The following is a 19,005-nucleotide window of genomic DNA, read 5'->3' as shown; positions in this document are numbered from 1 at the left end:
CTGCTCTGGTACTGGGAGCAGTTTGCTGTCACCTCCCCACTTGCTGCTCTGGTACTGCTTTGGAGCAGTTGTTTGCTGTCAAACCAGGACCAGCATGGTGCTGGTGGCCTGTGGAAAGGCAGTGGTCGCTGGCACTGGGGTGGTCAGAGGTGCTCTTTGTCAGGACACATAGGACAGAGAGCTGAGAGGAGTGGTGAGGCTGCAGCAGCTCAGTGCAGGTCCTCTGTAGTGCTCCCAGTTCCCTCTCTGCCGGGCTGGAGCCACCTCCCCTCTGGTGAGAGATCAGCTCCCCAGTGCTGCTGTCCAGCTGCCCTGGCAGAATGGGATTGCTCATCGGCTTGGGAGATGCCTGAGTCTGGCCTTGATTAGCATCCTGGAGGCTGTCCAGGCAATCAGAACTGATGAGTAATTCTGCTGCAGGCCACAGTTTGTTTAATGTTTCAGCATCTTCCCAGCTGCTGGGCAGCAGCAGGAGCTGGTGTTGAGGGGCAGGCTCCAGGGAGGCTGTGCTGAAGCCAGGATGCTGTTGTAGGGACAGGGTGTGGAGTGGCCTGGCCTGGCCTGGTGTCACTGGGTCATAGCTGCAGGGGGCATGCTGGTGGCCAAGGCTGCATTGGGCAGAGGTACAGAGCACCCCAGAGCTCACCCCAGGACATCACTGAATCACAGAATCCTTTTGGCTGGATGAGACAAGTCCCATCCTTGCCCCAGCACTGCCAGGGCACCACCAAGCCATGGCACCACCAAGCCATGGCCCCCAGCACCACAGCTGCAGGGCTTTGAGACCCCTCCAGGGCTGGGGACTCCACCACTGCCCTGGGCAACCCTTCTGGGGAAGAAGCTTATCCTAGTGTCCAACCCAAACCTCTCCTGGCACAACCTTTCCTCTTGTCCTATCCCTTGTTCCTTGGCAGAAGAGGCCAACTCCCCCCTGGCTCAGATCTTCTTTCAGGGAGTTGTGGAGGGGCATCAGGTCTCCCCTCAGCCTGTTTCTCTCCAGGCTGAGCATCCCCACTTCCTTCAGCTGCTTCTCACAAGAGCTGTTCTCCAGACCCTTCCCCAGCTCATTGCCCTGCTCTGGACCTGCTCAGCCTCTCACTGTCCTTACTGGAGCGAAGGACCCAAAACTGGACCCAGGAGTCCAGATGTGCTCTCACCAGTGCCGGTCTCACTCACTCCCACCAGTTTGCTCTGTCCTTGGGTAGTGATAAATCCATAACAGGAGTGAAAATCCTCTTCTTGCCCCCAAACCTGCTTCCTTGAGCAGCTCAGGCTTCTGCTGGCAGCTCCCAGGCCATCCCTCCCACAAAGGCTTTTGCTGCTGAGGAGATCTGAGGCAGGAGCAGAGGACAAGGCTTTGGGTGGGGGACGGAAACAGGGACAAGATCTGCCGCTGAGCCGTGGGTTGGAAGCCCTTCCCCTCCCCAGGAAGGGTTAAAGCTGGAGCTGGGAGTGCTGGAGGAGTTCAGTTGTTCCAGATTAGGCTGGGGCAGCCCTGGCTGCCTTCCGTGCTGGGGGAGCCGGGGGCCGAGCCCGGCGCTGCCTCGGCGCACAACTGGCACCAGGCTGGACCACAAGTGGCCGTGAAAATAAACAGCCCCGGGCTCGACTGACAGGCAGGCTGAAGGAGAAACAGCCCTGCACGGTGGGGAATGGTAAACACCAGCAAGCACACCCAGCACCATCGCCCCAGCCCCAGGCATCAATGGGCGCAGTGTGCGGGGCAGGCTCCTGCCTCTCCCGGGGGGCACGGGCTGGCAGGGACCAGGGGACAAATCCAGCCTCGAATCCCACCCCAGGCAAACACAGACTCATAGAATCACAGAAGGGCTTGGGTTGGAAGGGACCTGAAAGCCCATCCAGCTCCAGCCCCCTGCCAGGGGCAGGGACCCCTCCCCCCAGCCCAGGCTGCTCAGGCTGCATCCAGCCTGGCCCTGAGCACCTCCAGGGAGGGGACAGCCACAGCCTCCCTGGGCAGCCTGTGCCAGCATCTCACCACCCTCCCTATAAAGAATGTCTTCCCAATCCCCAGGCTAAAGCTGCCCTCTCCCAGCTCCAAGCCATTGCCTCTCATCCTGTTACTCCAGGCCCTTGTCCAGAGTCCCTTCCCAGCCCTCCTGTAGCCCTTTTGGGTACTGGGAGGCTGCTCTAAGGTCTCCCCAGAGCCTTCTCCAGGCTGAGCAGCCCCAGCTCTCTCAGCCCATTCCCAGTGGGGAGGTGCTCCAGCCCTCTCACCATCTTTGTGGCCCTCCTCTGGACCTGCTCCAGCAGTTCAATGTCCTTCCTCTGTTGGGAGCCCCAGAACTGGACAGGTGAACCCCACAGCAGCACAGGGCACGGAGGGCTGGGGCAAAGGGGCTGCCAGCTCTTGGTGGCTCCAGCTGCTGCTCCCAAGGTGTTGTGTGGTGTTAGGGAAGGAGGCAAAAGGCTTTGCTAAGAATGAGGCATTTGGCCTAGGTTGGCAATCTGAGGTCTAACCTTGATTGCAAGCTCCCCAGCTGGGGCTGGGTGTGAGGGCATCATTCAGTCCCCAGGGGTAAAGGAGCAGCACCTTGGCTGGGTGGGATTTAGCTGTGTAGAAAATAGATTGTTTCTTGGCTTGGGTTTAATAAAAGCACAGAAGGGAGCCTGGGGCACAAGCAGAGGCCACCACACAAGTGAGGTGCTAGAGGGACCTGGAGGCAAAAGGTCCCTTCACAGAGGGGTTTGGGTTGGACCTTTCAAACTCATCCAGGGCAGCCCCCTGCAGCCAGCAGGGACAGCCCCAAGCACAGCAGCTTGCCCAGAGCCCCACACAGCCTGGCCTGGGATGGTGCCAGGCATGGGGCAGCTCCCACCTCTCTGTGTAACCTGGGGCAGGGTCTCACCACCCTCAGTGTCAAACAGTTCTTCCTTCTCTCCAGTCTAAGTCTCCCTCTTTCAGTTTCAAAGCACCACTGCTTGTCCTGTCACAGCAGGCCCTGCTCCACAGGCTTCTCCAGGTGAAGAGGAATAAGCTGTGCTGCTGAGGGCCATGGGGTAGTGTCCAGTCCTGTGTCCAGCTCTGGGCCCCTCAGGTTAGGAAAGATGTTGAGCTGCTGGAAGGTGTCCAGAGAAGGGCAGCAAGGCTGGGGAGGGGTCTGGAGCACAGCCCTGGGAGGAGAGGCTGAGGGAGCTGGGGTTGCTTAGCCTGCAGAAGGGGAGGCTCAGGGGAGACCTTCTTGCTCTCTGCAACTCCCTGCAGGGAGGTTGGAGCCAGGTGGGGGTTGGTCTCTTCTCCCAGGCAAGCAGCACCAGAACAAGAGGACACAGTCTCAGGCTGTGCCAGGGGAGGTTCAGGCTGGAGGTGAGGAAGAAATTCTTCCCAGAGAGATTGGCCCTGGGAATGTGCTGCCCAGGGAGGTGGTGGAGTCCCCATCCCTGGAGGTGTTTAGGAAGAGCCTGGCTGAGGCCCTTGGTGCCATGGTTTGGTTGCTCAGATGGTGCTGGGGGAGAGGTTGGACTGGATGAGCTCTGAGGCCTTTTCCAGCCTGGCTGATGCTGTGCCCTGGAGCGGTGGTGGCTTAGCAGGAGTGCTGGCATTGCAAGTGGGGGAGCAGCTGGAGCTGATGATACCCCAAGAGCTCCTTGATCCTCTGGTGTCACCTCCCAGTGCAGCTGGTTGGTTGCCTCCATTGGGGGCAGGGGGTGCTGAGCCTGCTCTGCCCCCTGGCAGCTGGGGAGCTGCAGGAGGCTGAGTGGCTCTGGGTTCCCCCCTCTGGAGCTGGTGTTCCCGCTGGGGGAACTCGAAGCACCCTCCAGGTAGGCAGCTGCTGATGGCACAATTTACCCTTTGTGAGCACAGGCTATGAAAGGTCTCTCTGTGTGTCTGAAGTTGAGGGGGGGAAAGAGCCCCAAAGCCAACAACCAACCAACCCCAACCCCAGCCAGGCGTGAACTGCTGAGCCCCAGCAGGGGCAGAGCCGGGGGCTGCACTGCCCCCTGCCACCCACGGCTCTTGCCCATGTGTTCCTTGGCCTGAGCACCAGGTTCAGGAGTGCCCACCCACAAAAGAGTCTTCTGAAGGAGGTGCAGCCTGGGTTCAGCACTGGGTTTAGAAGGGGGGTGGGGGGAAGGGAAGCAAGGAGAGCCCCTGGCAGAGCAGCTGGGGTGCCTCTGTAGGACGTGGGTGGGTGAAGCCCTGGGTGCCTGGGGCTGCCTGGGCAGATGTTGGGGTTGGAAAGGTGTTTGGGAAGATGTTCTTCACCCCCTACCTGCAGCAGTGGATTTGCCTTGCAAAGCACAACCCCAGGTAGGGAGCAGGGACCCAGCTGTGCTGCAGGGGTCTCTGGTGTGGATGGCAGACACTGGCTGGCTGGGAGCAGGGCAGATCCAGGACCCCCCCAGCTCTGGTACCCCTTCCATCTATCCAGGGGGAAAAAACTCTCAGCCTCCTGTGCTGGGAAGGGGAGAGGAGAGCAGAAAGGCTGGAAAGGACCTGGCAGTTGCCAGAGTCCCCACAGGCATTCCAGGTGCTCCGAGGGGGACAGAGGAGCACATTCCTCAGCAGGCTCTCAGCTGAGCACAGGGAGTGCCCAGGGACCCAGGAGGCATTGCCTGCAGAGCCTCAGCAGGGAGAGCTCTGGGGACAGGGACCTTTCCTTGATGGAATGCAAACTTGCCTCCTTAATGGTTGGACCTGCTGGGCTCTGAGGCTTTCCCAGCCAAAGCCATCCAGGAGGTCTGTGGCTCCTCTCCCACAAGGCAAATGAGTTCTGCTTAGCCTCTCCTGACCATGCTCTGTGCTGCAGGTTCACCTTCAGCTGCTCAGGGCAGCCTGTGGGCTGTATCTCCAGTACTTAGATTGAATTCCAAACACCTTTGTGACCCTCAGGTAGTTATGATTCTGTCTGTTGGCATCAGAGTGGAGCTTAGGAAGCATCTCTGCTGCAGGAGTGCTCAGGCACTGGCACAGGCTGCCCAGGTTCCACCCTTGGAGGTGTTCAAAAAGAAAGGAGATGTGGTCCAGTGGTCATGGAGGAGTTGGGTAGAAGGTTGGACTTGATCTTGGATGTCTTGGATGACCACCCTTGATGGTCCTATGAAGTGTTGACATCCTTTGTGCTTAGGCAGAATGAGGAACTGGAAGAGGTTTGCTGTTGGGAATCATGGAAGGGTTTGGGCTGGGAGGGAGCTCCAGAGCTCACCCAGGCCAAGCCCTGCAGGCAGCAGGGACATCCTCCCCTGGAGCAGGTTGCTCAGAGCCCTCTCCAGCCTCACCTGCAACAGCTCCAGGCAGGGAGCCTCAACCACCTCCCTGGGCAACCTGCTGCAGTGCTCCAGCAGCCTCCTGGGGCACAACTTGTTCCTCACCTCCAATCCCAATCTGCTCTGCTCTCATTTCAAACCATTGCCTCTGCTCCTGGCCCTGCAGCCCTTTGGGAGCAGTCCCTCTGCAGCCTTCCTGCAGCCCTTCAGCTCCTGGCAGGCTGCTGTGAGCTCTGCCTGGAGCCTTCTCTCCTGCAGGCTGCACAGCCCCAGCTCCCTCAGCCTGGCCTCTCAGTCCACTTGCTGGTGGAGCTGTGGGTCATGCAGTGATGATAAATGCCTGCAGTGGTGTCCTGGCTCTGTCTCCTCCCCTCTCAGCTCCTCATCTGCAGGCTGGAGCAGCAGAGCTGTTCCTGAGCTGCTCGGTGTGGTGGGAGCTGGTGGGAGCTGGCCAGTCCATCCCCGTGCTCATGCACCACAGCAGTACCTCTGGCCTGCAGGAGGAAAGGCTAAGTGAAGCCAGCAGTGACTTGTGTTGGAGGAAAATGCAGGCTGGCAGAGGCCACCTGAAGCAGGCAGAGGCATTTTCTAGCTGTCCACTCCCGGGTTTGCTGTCATTTGTCTCGGGGATTACAGAGGCTTTCACCTCATAAATTTGTGCCTGCTTGAGGTCGTTAATCTTCCTCTGCAAGCTGCCTTGCAACTGCAGAGCTCTGCCCCCGCCTGGGATCACATCTGAGCTGGAGTTCCCACTCAGTACCTTCCCTTGCATGGAGTTATTTATATATGGACAAGTATCAAACAAATGCTTCAGGGCTGCCTTGTCCTGAAACGCTTTCGGTGCTGTTGCCAGGGCTTAGCTCCCGCGGCAGAGCTTGTCTGCTCCAATCGAGAGCCATCAGAGTGGCCAATTAAAGGATCACCTTGCCAATGTGCTCTTAAATGGCAGCTTAAAATACTGGGGGGCAGCCAGGCCCCTGATCTGCCGGGGAAGGGGAGCTCCAGCAGGGAGCAGCAGCCAGGGAGTGTGCTTCTGTGCTGGGAAACCTCAGGCTGGAGACACAGCAGCAGAGCAGCGTCCCAGGGCAGCAGAGCAGGGTCCGAGGGCAGCAGAGCAGCATCCAAGGGCAGCAGAGCAGCATCCCAGGGCAGCAGAGCAGCGTCCGAGGGCAGCAGAGCAGCGTCCAAGGGCAGCAGAGCAGCATCCGAGGGCAGCAGAGCAGCGTCCAAGGGCAGCAGAGCAGCGTCCAAGGGCAGCAGAGCAGCGTCCGAGGGCAGCAGAGCAGCATCTAAGGGCAGCAGAGCAGCGTCCGAGGGCAGCAGAGCAGCGTCCAAGGGCAGCAGAGCAGCGTCCAAGGGCAGCAGAGCAGCGTCCAAGGGCAGCAGAGCAGCATCCGAGGGCAGCAGAGCAGCATCCAAGGGCAGCAGAGCAGCATCCCAGGGCAGCAGAGCAGCGTCCGAGGGCAGCAGAGCAGCATCTAAGGGCAGCAGAGCAGCATCCGAGGGCAGCAGAGCAGCATCCAAGGGCAGCAGAGCAGCATCCCAGGGCAGCAGAGCAGCGTCCGAGGGCAGCAGAGCAGCATCTAAGGGCAGCAGAGCAGCATCCGAGGGCAGCAGAGCAGCGTCCAAGGGCAGCAGAGCAGCATCCGAGGGCAGCAGAGCAGCATCCGAGGGCAGCAGAGCAGGGTCCGAGGGCAGCAGAGCAGGGTCCGAGGGCAGCAGAGCAGCATCCAAGGGCAGCAGAGCAGGGTCCGAGGGCAGCAGAGCAGCGTCCAAGGGCAGCAGAGCAGCATCCGAGGGCAGCAGAGCAGCATCCGAGGGCAGCAGAGCAGCGTCTGAGGGCAGCAGAGCAGCATCTGAGGGCAGCAGAGCAGGGTCCGAGGGCAGCAGAGCAGGGTCCGAGGGCAGCAGAGCAGCGTCCAAGGGCAGCAGAGCAGCATCCGAGGGCAGCAGAGCAGCATCCAAGGGCAGCAGAGCAGCGTCTGAGGGCAGCAGAGCAGCATCCGAGGGCAGCAGAGCAGCATCCAAGGGCAGCAGAGCAGCATCCGAGGGCAGCAGAGCAGCGTCCAAGGGCAGCAGAGCAGCATCCGAGGGCAGCAGAGCAGCATCCAAGGGCAGCAGAGCAGCGTCTGAGGGCAGCAGAGCAGCATCTGAGGGCAGCAGAGCAGGGTCCGAGGGCAGCAGAGCAGGGTCCGAGGGCAGCAGAGCAGCATCCAAGGGCAGCAGAGCAGCATCCCAGGGCAGCAGAGCAGCATCCCAGGGCAGCAGAGCAGCATCCGAGGGCAGCAGAGCAGGGTCCGAGGGCAGCAGAGCAGGGTCCAAGGGCAGCAGAGCAGCGTCCAAGGGCAGCAGAGCAGGGTCCGAGGGCAGCAGAGGAAAGGCAAACAGTGCAGCTGAAGGACCTCCTGCCCCCACCCAACCTGCTGGGGCTCAGGAGTCCCTCGCTTCGGTGTGCCCCTGCTGAAGAGCATCCTCACCCTGCTGGGCTCGCTCAGGGATGCCTCTTGCAGTGGTGCAGTCATGGAATGGTTTGGCTTGCAAAGGGCCTCTCAAGCTCAGCCAGCCCAAGCCCCTGCAGCCAGCAGGGACAGCTGAACTGGAGCAGCTTGCTCAGAGCCCCACACAACCCAAGCTGGAATGGTTCCAGAGATGGGGCATCCACCACCTCTCTGGGCAGCTGGTTGGGGGTCTCACCACCCTCAGTGCCAAAAATGTCTCCTTTCCAGTCTGGATCTCCCCCTTTCAGTTCAAGCCCTCCCCCCTTGTCCTGTCCCAACAGGCCCTGCTCCAAAGGCTGTCCCCAGCTTTCTGTTCAGCCTCTGTAGGCACTGAGAAGCCACCAGAAGGTCTCCCTGCAGCCTTCTCTTCTCTGGGCTGAACAACTCAAACTCTCTGAGCCTGGCCTCACAGCAGAGGGCTTCCAGCCCTCCCAGCATGGCTGTGGCCTCCCCTGGTCCCATTCTAGCAGGTCCCTGTCTCCCTGTGCCGAGGACTCCAGAGCTGGACACAGCACCTCATGAACAGGACCTGGCTTGGTGTCATGGGGGCGGCAGGAAGCTTTCACCTCCGCTGCTGACCTCGCAGGAAAGGAAGAGGAAAATAAAGGCTCCTGGGGAGGTTTTGTATCTCCAAGGCATGAAATTGCACAGCAGAGTCTTCTCCCAAGACCCTTTCCCTCCAGTGTTGGCAGCCACAAGTGCAACCATCCAAGCCAAGCAACGTGGCGCCCAGACGTGAATCACTCTCTGCCTTTACCTTCTGCCTGCTGGGGCTTCCCTCAGCCAGGAGAAGGAAGGAAGGAAGGACCTGCTTCAGCTTTGAAGAGCCTGTAGCTGGAGGGGTGGCTGAGGAAAGGAGTCACCAATGAACCAGCAGATTTATAGTTATATATATATCTCAAGTGAAAATCTCTGTTCTCCATCTGCAGCTCGCTGAGGCCCTGGGGAGCGTGGCGCAGCACCACGGCTCTGCCGGGCTGCCAGCAGCTTATGGTCGTGCTGGCACCCAGTCAAACACACATCTCCTTGGCTGGCTTGGCTGGCTTGCAGCAGGCAGATCCCACTCTGGTTTGCTGTGAACTCAATATTGCCATGGACTGGCAAGGGACCCTCTGCCCAGGGAGATCTGATGGGTGACTCTTTGCTCTCCTGGATCTGTGTCTGCAGCAGCAGGGCTGGAGAGGTGATTGTCCCTCCCTGCTGGGCACTGCTCAGGCCTCTTCTGGAGTGCTGGGGTCAGGTTTGGAGCCCTCACTCCAGAAGGACCTTGAGGGGCTGGAGTGGGACCAGAGAAGGGCAACCAAGCTGGGGAAGGGTCTGGAGAGCAGGGCTGGGGAGGAGCAGCTGAGGGGGCTGGGGGGGTTCAGCCTGGAGTAGAGGCTGAGGGAGACCTCATTGCTCTCTGCAGCTCCCTGAGAGGAGGCTGCAGCCAGGTGGGGTTGGGCTCTGCTCCCAAGGAACTAGGGACAGGCTGAGAGAAGATTGCCCCAGGGGAGGTTTAGGCTGGACAGGAGCAACAATTTCTTTGCTGCAGAAGGGTTGTGAGGGCCTGGCCCGGAGCAGTGCTTGAATCATCCTCCCTGGAGGGGCTGAAGAGCTGGGGCTGTGGTGCTGGGGGGCATGGCTGTGCAATGGGTTTGGTGGTGTTGCATTCAGGGTTGGACCAGCTGATCCTGAAGGCCTTTCCCAGCCTTTCCAGGGTGAGTCTGTGGTCAAGACTTAATGACTGTGATGTGTTGCTGGGGAGCTGACCCTTTGTGAGCCACCTGGACCTTGCCTCCTGGTGCAGTTTCAGAGACAACTTTTCCCTTCTTTCCTTCTCATTTCATTTTGGTTGGAGCAATAATTGATGGGAAGGTTCCCAAGGGCCTGGGTTCCACTGCTCCTGGCTGTGCTGAGGGCAAGTTGTCAGCATCCTGGGCACGGAGCCTCGTGCCCTTGAGGGTGTCTGTGAAGTGCAGGTGGCACAAGGTCCCACTGGGGTCCCCAGTTTGCTGCTCAGTCTCCTTTCTGCCCCCCTGCCTGCAGGTGTGCCTTGGGGCACAGCCACCATGTGGCTCAGCCACTTGCTGAGTGCCTGCCCCCAGGCCTGGCCGGGGGGAAGCAGCAGCTCCCCTTCACCTCTGCCCCGGGCTGCAGAAGGCTGTTCTGGAGGAGCTGCTGGTTGCTGTGCAGCAGGGGATGGGCTGCCTCCAGCCCAGACACACATCCTGCCACACTTCTCAGCAGCTGCATGGCACCAGCTTTATCTCCCTTCTGCTCACTGCCTCCTGCTCTCCTGCACAGGGTGGGGAAGCTGCTGTGGCTCAGGCTTGGGGAAGCACAGCTTTGATCTGCAGATGCCTGAGGAGGAAGGGTCAAGATGTGAGGCAGAGCAGACTGGCAGAGAAACAGCCTGTGGATCACCTTGATCAAATTATGCTCTGTGGTGGAGATTCCTTTTCATTTCTTGGTCCAAAGTAGAAGATTGCTGAGAGCTTCTCTTTGAAGCTGAGATGAGTTCATGCCTGGAGCCGTGGGAGGCTGGAGGGCTGCGCTTGCAGCTCATCTGTGCCTCCTGCAAAGCCTCTCGAAGACACTCAGCCATACCTTTGGCTCTCCAGGCTGCTGCTCTTCTTCAGTGGTTGGACTTGATCGCCCTGAAGGTCCTTTCCAACCTAAACCATGCTGTGATTCTTCTCACCTTGTGCCAAAGGCTTCTGTCTCTTTCCACCTCTGGAGCAGTCCCCTGCCACAGGTCGTTGCTGAAGTCTTCTCTGTGCCAAGCTCCTCTTTCTTCTGACCAAGTACTTAGAATGGTTTGGGCTGGAAGAGACCTCCCACAGGTCCTTCCTGTGCTGAGGGCTCAGAGCTGGGCACAGCACTCCAGGTGGGGTCTCCCCAGAGCAGAGGGGCAGGATCCCCTCCTCTCCATCTCTGGCCATGCTGCTTTGGCTGCAGCCCAGGCTGCCCTTGGCCTCACCCTGCTGGCTCCTGCCCAGCTGCTCTCCCACCAGCACCCCTGGGTCCTTTTCTGCACTTGGATCCTTTTATCATATCCTGTGCTGCTCCATTCCCTTCTGCTTTCCAAGGCTGCCCTGCCTTCAGGCACACTCAGGTTTGGGTGCTCTGGTTGAGCAGGAGCCTTTCCATGGGAAAGGGAAGGGTGACAGCCAGAGTGCCCAGGAACATGGATGGTTTGCTCTGTGGTGCACACCCCAGGTGAGGTTTGGTTGTGTGATGTTGATGCCAAGCAGCCTCCTGGTGGTCAAAACCAAGAGCTGGCCTGAGCTTGCCTTACACAGAGGAGCAGAGTGCTGGGTCTGACGCTCTGGGAACTCCTTGATTCATAACTTGCTGCTGCTGTTTGAAGGACTCCACGTGGGTTTGAGCTGTGGAGGTGCTGTGATGAACAAGCAGATACCACAGGGGCTCCTTGTGGCCTTTCAGTGCTTCAGGGGGCAGGAAGGAAGACTTTGTAGGAGGCTGTGCTGTGACAGGACCAAGGATGTTGCTTTGAACTAAAAGGGAGATTTGGACTGCACAGAAGGAAGGAATTTTTTGTGCTGAGACCCTGTCCCAGGCTGCCCAGGGAGATGTAGATGTCCCAGTCCTGGAGCCATTCCAGATCAGGTGTTTGGGGCTCTGAGCCCCAAGATGATCTTCAGAGGTCACTTCCAACCCCTCCCATTCTGTCATCTAGCTGCAGGTGTCCCTGCTCACTGCTGGGGTTGGACTGGAGGAGCTTCAGAGGTCCTCTCCAGCACAGCACATCCTGTGAGTGGGGAGGAAGGTGCAAAGCCAGCATTGCAGGGGGTAAAACCCAACTGGGTTGATCGAGTTGCAGGGGTCCCTGCTAACTGAGGGGGGTTAGACTGGATGACCTTCACAGGTCCCTTCCCACCCAGTGCACCCCTTGGGCTCCTCATTTGTGATCTAGAGAGGACAGAATCTTCCCTACCCTCCAGCTTCCCACTGCCATACCCCAGGGGGCTTGCAGCAGCCCTGTGCAGCTCCCGTTCCGGCACCGCCGTCCCCAGCCCTGCCTGAGCCGGGGGTTGTTCAAGGACAATGTGAGGCTTGTTTTGCTGCACACGTGTAGGAGAGCCTGGAGACTTCCCTGGGCCGGGCTGGGCTATCTAGCCCCGGGATTAAATCCTGCCCTGGCCTTTGTGTAGTGCCAGAGCGACTGGGAGCTGAGAGGGGGAAGCACAGGAGCATTTACAGCCCCAGAGAAGAGCCTCTGCGCTGGTGCATAATGGCCTTCTGTTGGGTTTTAGTAGCCTGTAGTTCAGTAAATTAGGAGTCTTCAGGTACTTAGCACTTTAATGGTTCTCACTAAGAGCATAATTAAACCAGAGACCCTTGGGGAGAAGGAAAACAACCCACCAAAACACAGCCCCCGTTTATTGTGCATATTTTTAGCCTCTGTTAGCAGCCCCTCGTAAAACCTGCTCGGAACAAGGCGGAGAACAGCCGCGGCCGGCAGCCCCCCTGGCCCTCTGTGCCCCCTGCCCCCCGGAGTCACACCTTACAAATCTGCCCTGGGAGTGCTGGGGCTGCTGAGCCCAGCCTGCAGAGCAGCCCCAGAGGGTTTGTCCCTGGGGGGGTGAGGGAGGCAGGGAGCTCTCATCGGCTTGCACCTTCTGCTGCCACACAAGGCTGGGGGCCGCGGGTCGTGGGCTTGGGTCCTGTCCGTGGGAAAGCATTTTGTGCTTCACAGAGGGCCAGGCAGGGCTTGTGGGAGGCAAGGGCCCTGCTCTGTCCTTCTCACCCTGCATCTGCCTTGGGCTTGCTCACTGCCTCGTGTCTGGCTTGGAGCTGTGCTCTGTGCCTGGGTCTCAGGAGTTCTCAGTGCTGCTTCCTGGGATGCTTCCCCTGGCAAAGCAGCTCCACATCCACAGAGCAGTGAGCCAGGAGAAGGGAAGCTGGAATGTTTTACCCTCCTCCTGGGCCCTGATGCAGATGTGATGTTTCACACAGTCCCCACGGGGCAGTGGTTGGAAGGGACCTTGGAGCTCAGCCAGTCCAAGCCCTGCTCCAGCAGGGCACCCACAGCAGCTTGCCCAGGGGCACAGTGCCCAGGGGGGGTTGGAAGCTCTCCAGAGGAGACTCCACAACCTCTCTGGGCAGCCTGCTCCAGGCCTCCAGCAGCCTCACACCAAAGAAGTTTCTCCTCCTGCTCAGATGGAACCTCCTGGGTTCCACTTTGTGCCCCCTGCCCCTTGTGCTGTCCCTGGGCACCACTGAGCAGAGCCTGGCCCCAGCCTCTTGCCCCCCAGCCTTTAGCTCTTGCTGAGCATTGCTCAGCTCCCCTCTGGGGCTGCTCTGCTGCAGGCTCTCAGCCCCAGGGTTCTCAGCCTTTGCTCCTCCCAGAGCTGCTCCAGGGCCCTCAGCGTCTTCCTGGTCTCTGCTGGACTCTCTCCAGCAGTTCCCTGCCTCTTGACCTGGGGAGCCCTGAGCTGGGCACAGCACTGCAGCTGTGGCCTCCCTGGACCTGCTGGCCACACTCTTCTCCATCCACCCCAGGAGACCATTTGCCTTCTTGGCCAGGAGGGCACCTTGCTGGCTCCTGGGCACTTGTTGTGCCCCAGCCCTCCCAGCTCCTGCTCCCCAGGGCTGCTTCGCAGCAGCTCTCCCTCCCCTGTCCTGCTGCAGGAGGTTGTTCCTCCCCAGCTGCTGGACCCTGCACTCGCCCTGCTTGAACTCCATAAGGTTCCTCTCCTGAGGGAGGGCCTAATGAAGTGCTAATTAGGCTTTGGTAGGATGTGCTTGCAGCAGGAGGATGCTGGCCATGCCTGTGCTGGGCGAGTTTCCTCTCCCACCCCTCCAGCCTGTCCCAGCTGCTCTCCCCCAGCCCCAGCTGCTCCAGGCACCCGCGGGACAGGGCTCTGGGTGCTCCAAGCAGCCCTGGGCAACAACATGAGGCAGAAGAAGGAGGCAGGAAGCTCTGCAGTGTCCCAGGTGCTGTGCTCAGTGATTCACACGCTGCTCTGGGCCCTGGCTGCTGCCTCTCCCCCCTGCCCCAGCAAACACGGCGCTCTCCCCGGGAAACCCTCCCGCAGCATCTGGAAGGCATTGGGAGGAACACACACACAGAGCTCTCCTCCCCCAGCAGCCTCCTGAAGAGCTTCTGATGGATGTGAGTCACTTCTGCAGCACTCTGGGGCGTTTGATGTGCTCATGGCTTACACCCTGGAGAAGCCACCGCAGCGGCGGGGAGGAGAGGTCCCTTGCTGAGTGTCCCCAGGAGCTTTGTCACCAGCACAGCTCTTATCAGAGGCATTTCTCTCCCCCTGTCAAGAGAAACACTGAGGAGCTCTGTGGTGTTTGTGCTGTGGCCACTGCTGGGTTAGGCTCTCAGTCCTGCTTGTCACTTGAGTTATCTTCCCTGTCACACAGCACTGCCCCCAGTGACACCCTGATAGCCTCAGCACTGATAAGGTGAGGGATGGTGAAGCTATGGCTCCTGGGGGTCACTTATTAACCCAGGGCAGATCTCTGTGCTTTGCTTCTCCTTTTACACATTTCTGCCTCAGGATAAGATTTAGGCTGCTGCTGAAGGCCATGAACCCACAGCAGAGCTGGCTGCCCCCACGTGAGCCTGGACGTGGCTGCTGCACCAGCAGGAGCCCAGAGGCTCTCCTGCCTCTTGCCCCACTGCAGTGCAGCCAGAGACAAGGCTCTTCTCTCTCTGCCCTGAAGCACAGCAGCCTCAGGGGCTGGTGCTGAGCCCCAGCCCAAAGCAGCCAGCAGGATTGTGGTTGGCATCAGTGTGAGCCTGTGATGGAGGGGAAGGGGCCAGGGGAGCCAAATCTGCACTAGCTGAGGCTGATTCCCAGCAGGGAGACAGGGACCTGTTGGAGTAGGGACAGAAGAGGCCACAACAGTGAGGGGAGAAGATGGAAGCCCTCTGAGGCCAGGCTGGGAGGGTTGGGGTTGTGCAGCCTGGAGAAGGGAAGGCTCCAGGGAGACCTTCTGGTGGCCTTGCAGTGCTTCAAGGGCTGAGCAGGAAGCTGGGGACAGACTTCTGAGCAGGGCCTGTGGCGAGAGAGCAGGGGGGGATGGCTTGGACTGAAAGAGATTTAGACTGGAGAGAACCCTCCTCTGGGCTGGTTTAAGAAGTGACCTCAGAGAAGCAGCCAAAAGAGCAAGCTGCCTTTTGGGGAGGGTCCTCAGCAATTTGGGGTCAAGGTCAAAAATAAAGGGGAAGAAAAGGAAGTCTCTTCCTGAGCCTCCCTGGCAGTCTGGGAGTGCTCAGGAGCTGCCCAGCAAACAGATTAACTCAAAACAGGTCCCACGTGGAGGGGAAGGCTCCTTGGTGGCACCTGGGGCTGCTGCCCTGGCGGGGGGAAGCCCTGACCCCCCCCAGCCCCTCCTGCAGTGGCCTTGGCGGAGCTGCCTGACCCCGGCAGGGCTGCATCCGGCGCCGCTGTCCGAGGGAGGAAGGATGCGGTCTCCTGTCCTGAGGGGGCTGCAGCAGCCTCAAACCCATCCCAGGCAGGAGCTTTATTAATCCCAGCTTTGCTAATGAGGGCTGACAATGGCTGTGGGCTTTGGCAGAGGGAGCATGCTCGGCTGCCACGCTCGGCGCAGCCCCTGCCCTGCTTTGTTTGTATTTGTGATTTAACTGCAAATACTTTAAAGATGTCTGCTGTCTCCTTCAATTACAGTTTGCATCCTCAGCCTCCCTTCTCTCTCCTCCTCTCTCTCTCTCAGTTTATTTAGTTTCCTTTCCATGGCAGCTCTTGGGGCTGATGAGTTGGAGCTCGTCAGCCGGGCCCGGCTCTGCCGCTCGCTCGCCTGCCTGCGGGGTCGCTCTGGGGGTGGTGGTTCCTCACCCCCCAGGCTTTGGGTTGGTTCCCTCTGTACAGTTTGCAGAGTTATTGTAGTGGGTGGAAGAGCTCCCAGTGTCAAAAAGTTTCAGGCCAGTGGAAGAATAATATTGTCACAAGGCCAGTATGTAAATACCTTAAAGCCATCCAGCGTGCTTAGAGGGATTACACTTTCCTCTCCCCAGTTACCATCCTGGAAAGCAGCTCTCCCACCACACTCACTTCAGGCTTGAGCATTTGGGAAGGAGGCTCTCCCAGCCTTTGGAAATCTGGTTTCCATTCCTGGTGCTGCTTGACCTGCAGCCTGACCCCCAGGGAGATGTTTTCCTCGGTTTCTCTCTCTGCTTGGGTTGCTCTGAGCCCTGCAGTGGCAGGATGAGAGGAAATGGTTTGAAATGAGAGCAGAGCAGATTGAGACTGGGTGTGAGGAACAAGTTGTGCCCCAGGAGGCTGCTGGAGCACTGCAGCAGGTTGCCCAGGGAGGTGGTTGAGGCTCCCTGCCTGGAGCTGTTGCAGGTGAGGCTGGAGAGGGCTCTGAGCAACCTGCTCCAGGGGAGGATGTCCCTGCTGCCTGCAGGGCTTGGCCTGGGTGAGCTCTGGAGCTCCCTCCCAGCTCTCTTCCACGCAGCAGAGGCTCAAGCTGTGTGTGCCCTTTCACTAGGAAATAATTGGGGTTTGGTTAGGAGGAAAAATGAGAAAACAAAACCTTTTGGGGCTGCTTTATACATTCCTTGGGGTTCACACCAGAAAGAGAAGATGGAATGAAGTCGTTCTCCCTAGGAAGGAATGAGTGCCCCGAGGCAAAGGATGGTTCCTCTGTCAGCCAGCCTGGGGGAGATGTAAGGAGAAAGGCCAAGAGGTCTGTGGCAGGGAGGAGCCTTGGAGGGAGACTGAGGGAGTCTTGTTTTCCTTCCACCCTGCAGACACAGCCAGTGCCCAACCCCATTGCCTACTTCATGCACCGCTCCCCGTGGTGGTTCCACCGGTTTGAGGTCCTGGTCAACCACTTCATCGAGCTGGTGGTGCCCTTCTTCCTCTTCCTGGGGCGCAGGATGTGCCTCCTGCACGGCCTGCTGCAGATCCTCTTCCAGGTGAGATCAGAAGCACACAACCCCAGCCTGCTCTGGGACCCTCAGAGCCCACCCAGCCCAGCCCCCTGCAGCCAGCAGGCGCAGCTGCAGCCAGGGCAGGTTGCTCTGGGATTCCATGATGCTGTGATTCCATGGTTCCATGACTCCCTGATTCCCTGGTCCCATGACTCCATGGTTCCATGATTCTGATTCTATGGTTCCATGATTCTATGATTCCATGATTCCATTATTCTGTGATTCCATGATCCTATGGTTCTGTGATTTTGGGGATTCCCATGGTTCCATGACTCTATGGTTCCATGGTCCCATGACTCCCTGATTCCATGGTTCCATGACTCTATGGTTCCATGGTTCCCTGGTCCCATGACTCCCTGATTCCATGGTTCCATGAGTCCCTGCTTCCCTGGTCCCATGACTGTGAGAGCAGCACAGCTGTGATGTGCTGGAGGCCTCTGGCTGGAGCCAGTGGGCCCAGGCACAGCCAAGGATGGAGGTTCCTAAGGACCTGCTGGAAATGTGTCCCTCCAAGCAGCCTCTAATTGGCTCTTTATGGCTGGGCTGCAATTAGTGACTTGTTTCCAGCAGGAGGGGAGAGTGCAGAGAGGGAAGGGCAGAAGAAGGCTGCCAGTGTGAGGCAGCCCTGGTGCCTGTGCAGCACTCCAGCAGGACCCCTGTTTATTTAATCTTTACTGCCCTCTGCTTCATTCAGAAGGACTTTTATTGACAGTGCTCCTGCCCTGCAGAGGAAGCCATAAAGCTGCCTGTTGATACACCACTTAGCTCTGCCTTTCAAGATTGGCACTGACATTGCACACCACTTTTATTGGACATTTTATAATTGTTATTGGAGTCATGGTGGCTGGGCTGAGGCAGTGGAGCTCTGCAGAGCCCAGCTGGCCTGCAGAGCAGTGCTTTGTCAGGAGCCCAGCCTGTGCTGTACAGGGAGAGACCTCTGGCTTTAGCTGTGTTGGGCTTTTTCTTCCTGAAGTGTGAATTTAATCCTCCTTGTCTGCTCCATGTCTGTAGGCAAAAAAGGCTCAGGGGCTTTGGGGGTGGCAGGGAGGAGGAGGGGCTGGGCAGAGCAGGGAGCCCTGCAGGAGGAGGGAGGGGTGTCTGTGCCCCATGGTGCTCCCCTGGGGCTGGGCTGGTTGTGCCAGGCTGGGCTGGGCTCCCTGTGGCCACCTGCCAGGCAGGGCCCTGGGGGATGGCAGCAAACTGTGCAGGGAAGCAGCTCCAGAGAGAAGGAGCTGGGAGTGCTGGGGGGGGGAGTTGCCAGAGGTGTGCCCTGGTGGCCAAGGAGGCCAAGGGTCTCCTGGGGTGCATGGAGTTGTGGTCAAGGATGGTTCTGTTCTCCACCCCTTCTGCTCTGCCCTGGTGAGCTCACAGCTGCAGCACTGGGTCCAGCTCTGGGCTCCCCAGTTCAAGACAGACAGAGATCTGCTGGAGAGAGCCCAGCAGAGGCTGGGAAGCTGCTGAGGGGTCTGGAGCAGCTCTGGGAGCAGCAGAGGCTGAGAGCCCTGGGGCTGAGAGCCTGCAGCAGAGCAGCCCCAGAGGGGAGCTGAGCAATGCTCAGCAAGAGAGAAAGGCTGGGGGGCAAGAGGCTGGGGCCAGGCTCTGCTCAGTGGTGCCCAGGGACAGCACAAGGGGCAGGGGGCACAAACTGGAGCCCAGGAGGTTCCATCTGAGCAGGAGGAGAAACTTCTGTGGTGTGAGGCTGCTGGAGGCCTGGAGCAGGCTGCCCAGAGAGGCTGTGGAGTCTCCTCTGGAGAGCTTCCAACCCCCCCTGGGCACTGTGCCCCTGGGCAAGCTGCTGTGGGTGCCCTGCTGCAGCAGGGCTTGGACTGGGGGATCCCCAGAGGTCCCTTCCAGCCTCCTCCCCTGGGGATTCTGTGAAGCATAGCAGTGGGTGGTGGCAAAGCCTCCCCCTTCGACTGCCTGTGCTGAGAGCATCCTTCAGCACTGAGGAGGAAGTCTCAGCTGAAGGGCAGGCAGCCACAGAAGATCTCCAAGGTAAACATGCAGCTTTGTTTCAGCCCCTGCTCTTGCCAGCATTTATGGTCTGCAGAAAGCCAACTCCAACCCAGAAATTAGCCCAGATGGACACTGAGCTTTCCAGCAGATGAATGTATGGTGAGCAGGTGCCAGGCTGGGTGTGCTGAGCAGCACTGCTGCACGCTGTCCCTGCCAGGAGTGGAGCTGGGGGAGAGACTCACAGCTCAGCTCCTTCCCCTCTCAGCTCTGAGCTCCAGCCCTGTAGAGAGAGGCTGGTGAGAAATGGCCACTCTGAGCCACACAGCCCCCCACACAAGCCTGAGCTAGGCTTTGGCTTCTGCTCACACACAGCCAAGGCTCTGTAGAGCTCCTGAGGGTTTGTTA

At 59.2% G+C, this 19,005-nt stretch overlaps 1 protein-coding gene across 2 annotated transcripts in view; it reads left to right on the top strand.

Annotated features, from left to right (window-relative positions):
- LOC137456702 (lipase maturation factor 1-like) overlaps nucleotides 1-19,005 on the top strand; it is a 177,988-nt gene that overhangs the window by 109,512 nt on the left and 49,471 nt on the right. For both annotated transcript variants that reach the window (XM_068168281.1, XM_068168282.1), the window contains one exon: nucleotides 16,462-16,629. In XM_068168281.1, coding sequence (XP_068024382.1) covers nucleotides 16,462-16,629 — 168 coding nt within the window. The remainder of the gene's footprint in view (nucleotides 1-16,461; nucleotides 16,630-19,005) is intronic.

This window comes from Melanerpes formicivorus, unplaced genomic scaffold, assembly GCF_026170545.1.
Source record: "Melanerpes formicivorus ecotype bairdi unplaced genomic scaffold, bMelFor1.0.p_v2 SCAF_135, whole genome shotgun sequence".
NCBI lineage: Eukaryota > Metazoa > Chordata > Aves > Piciformes > Picidae > Melanerpes > Melanerpes formicivorus.
This window is presented reverse-complemented; position numbering and strand designations above follow the sequence as displayed.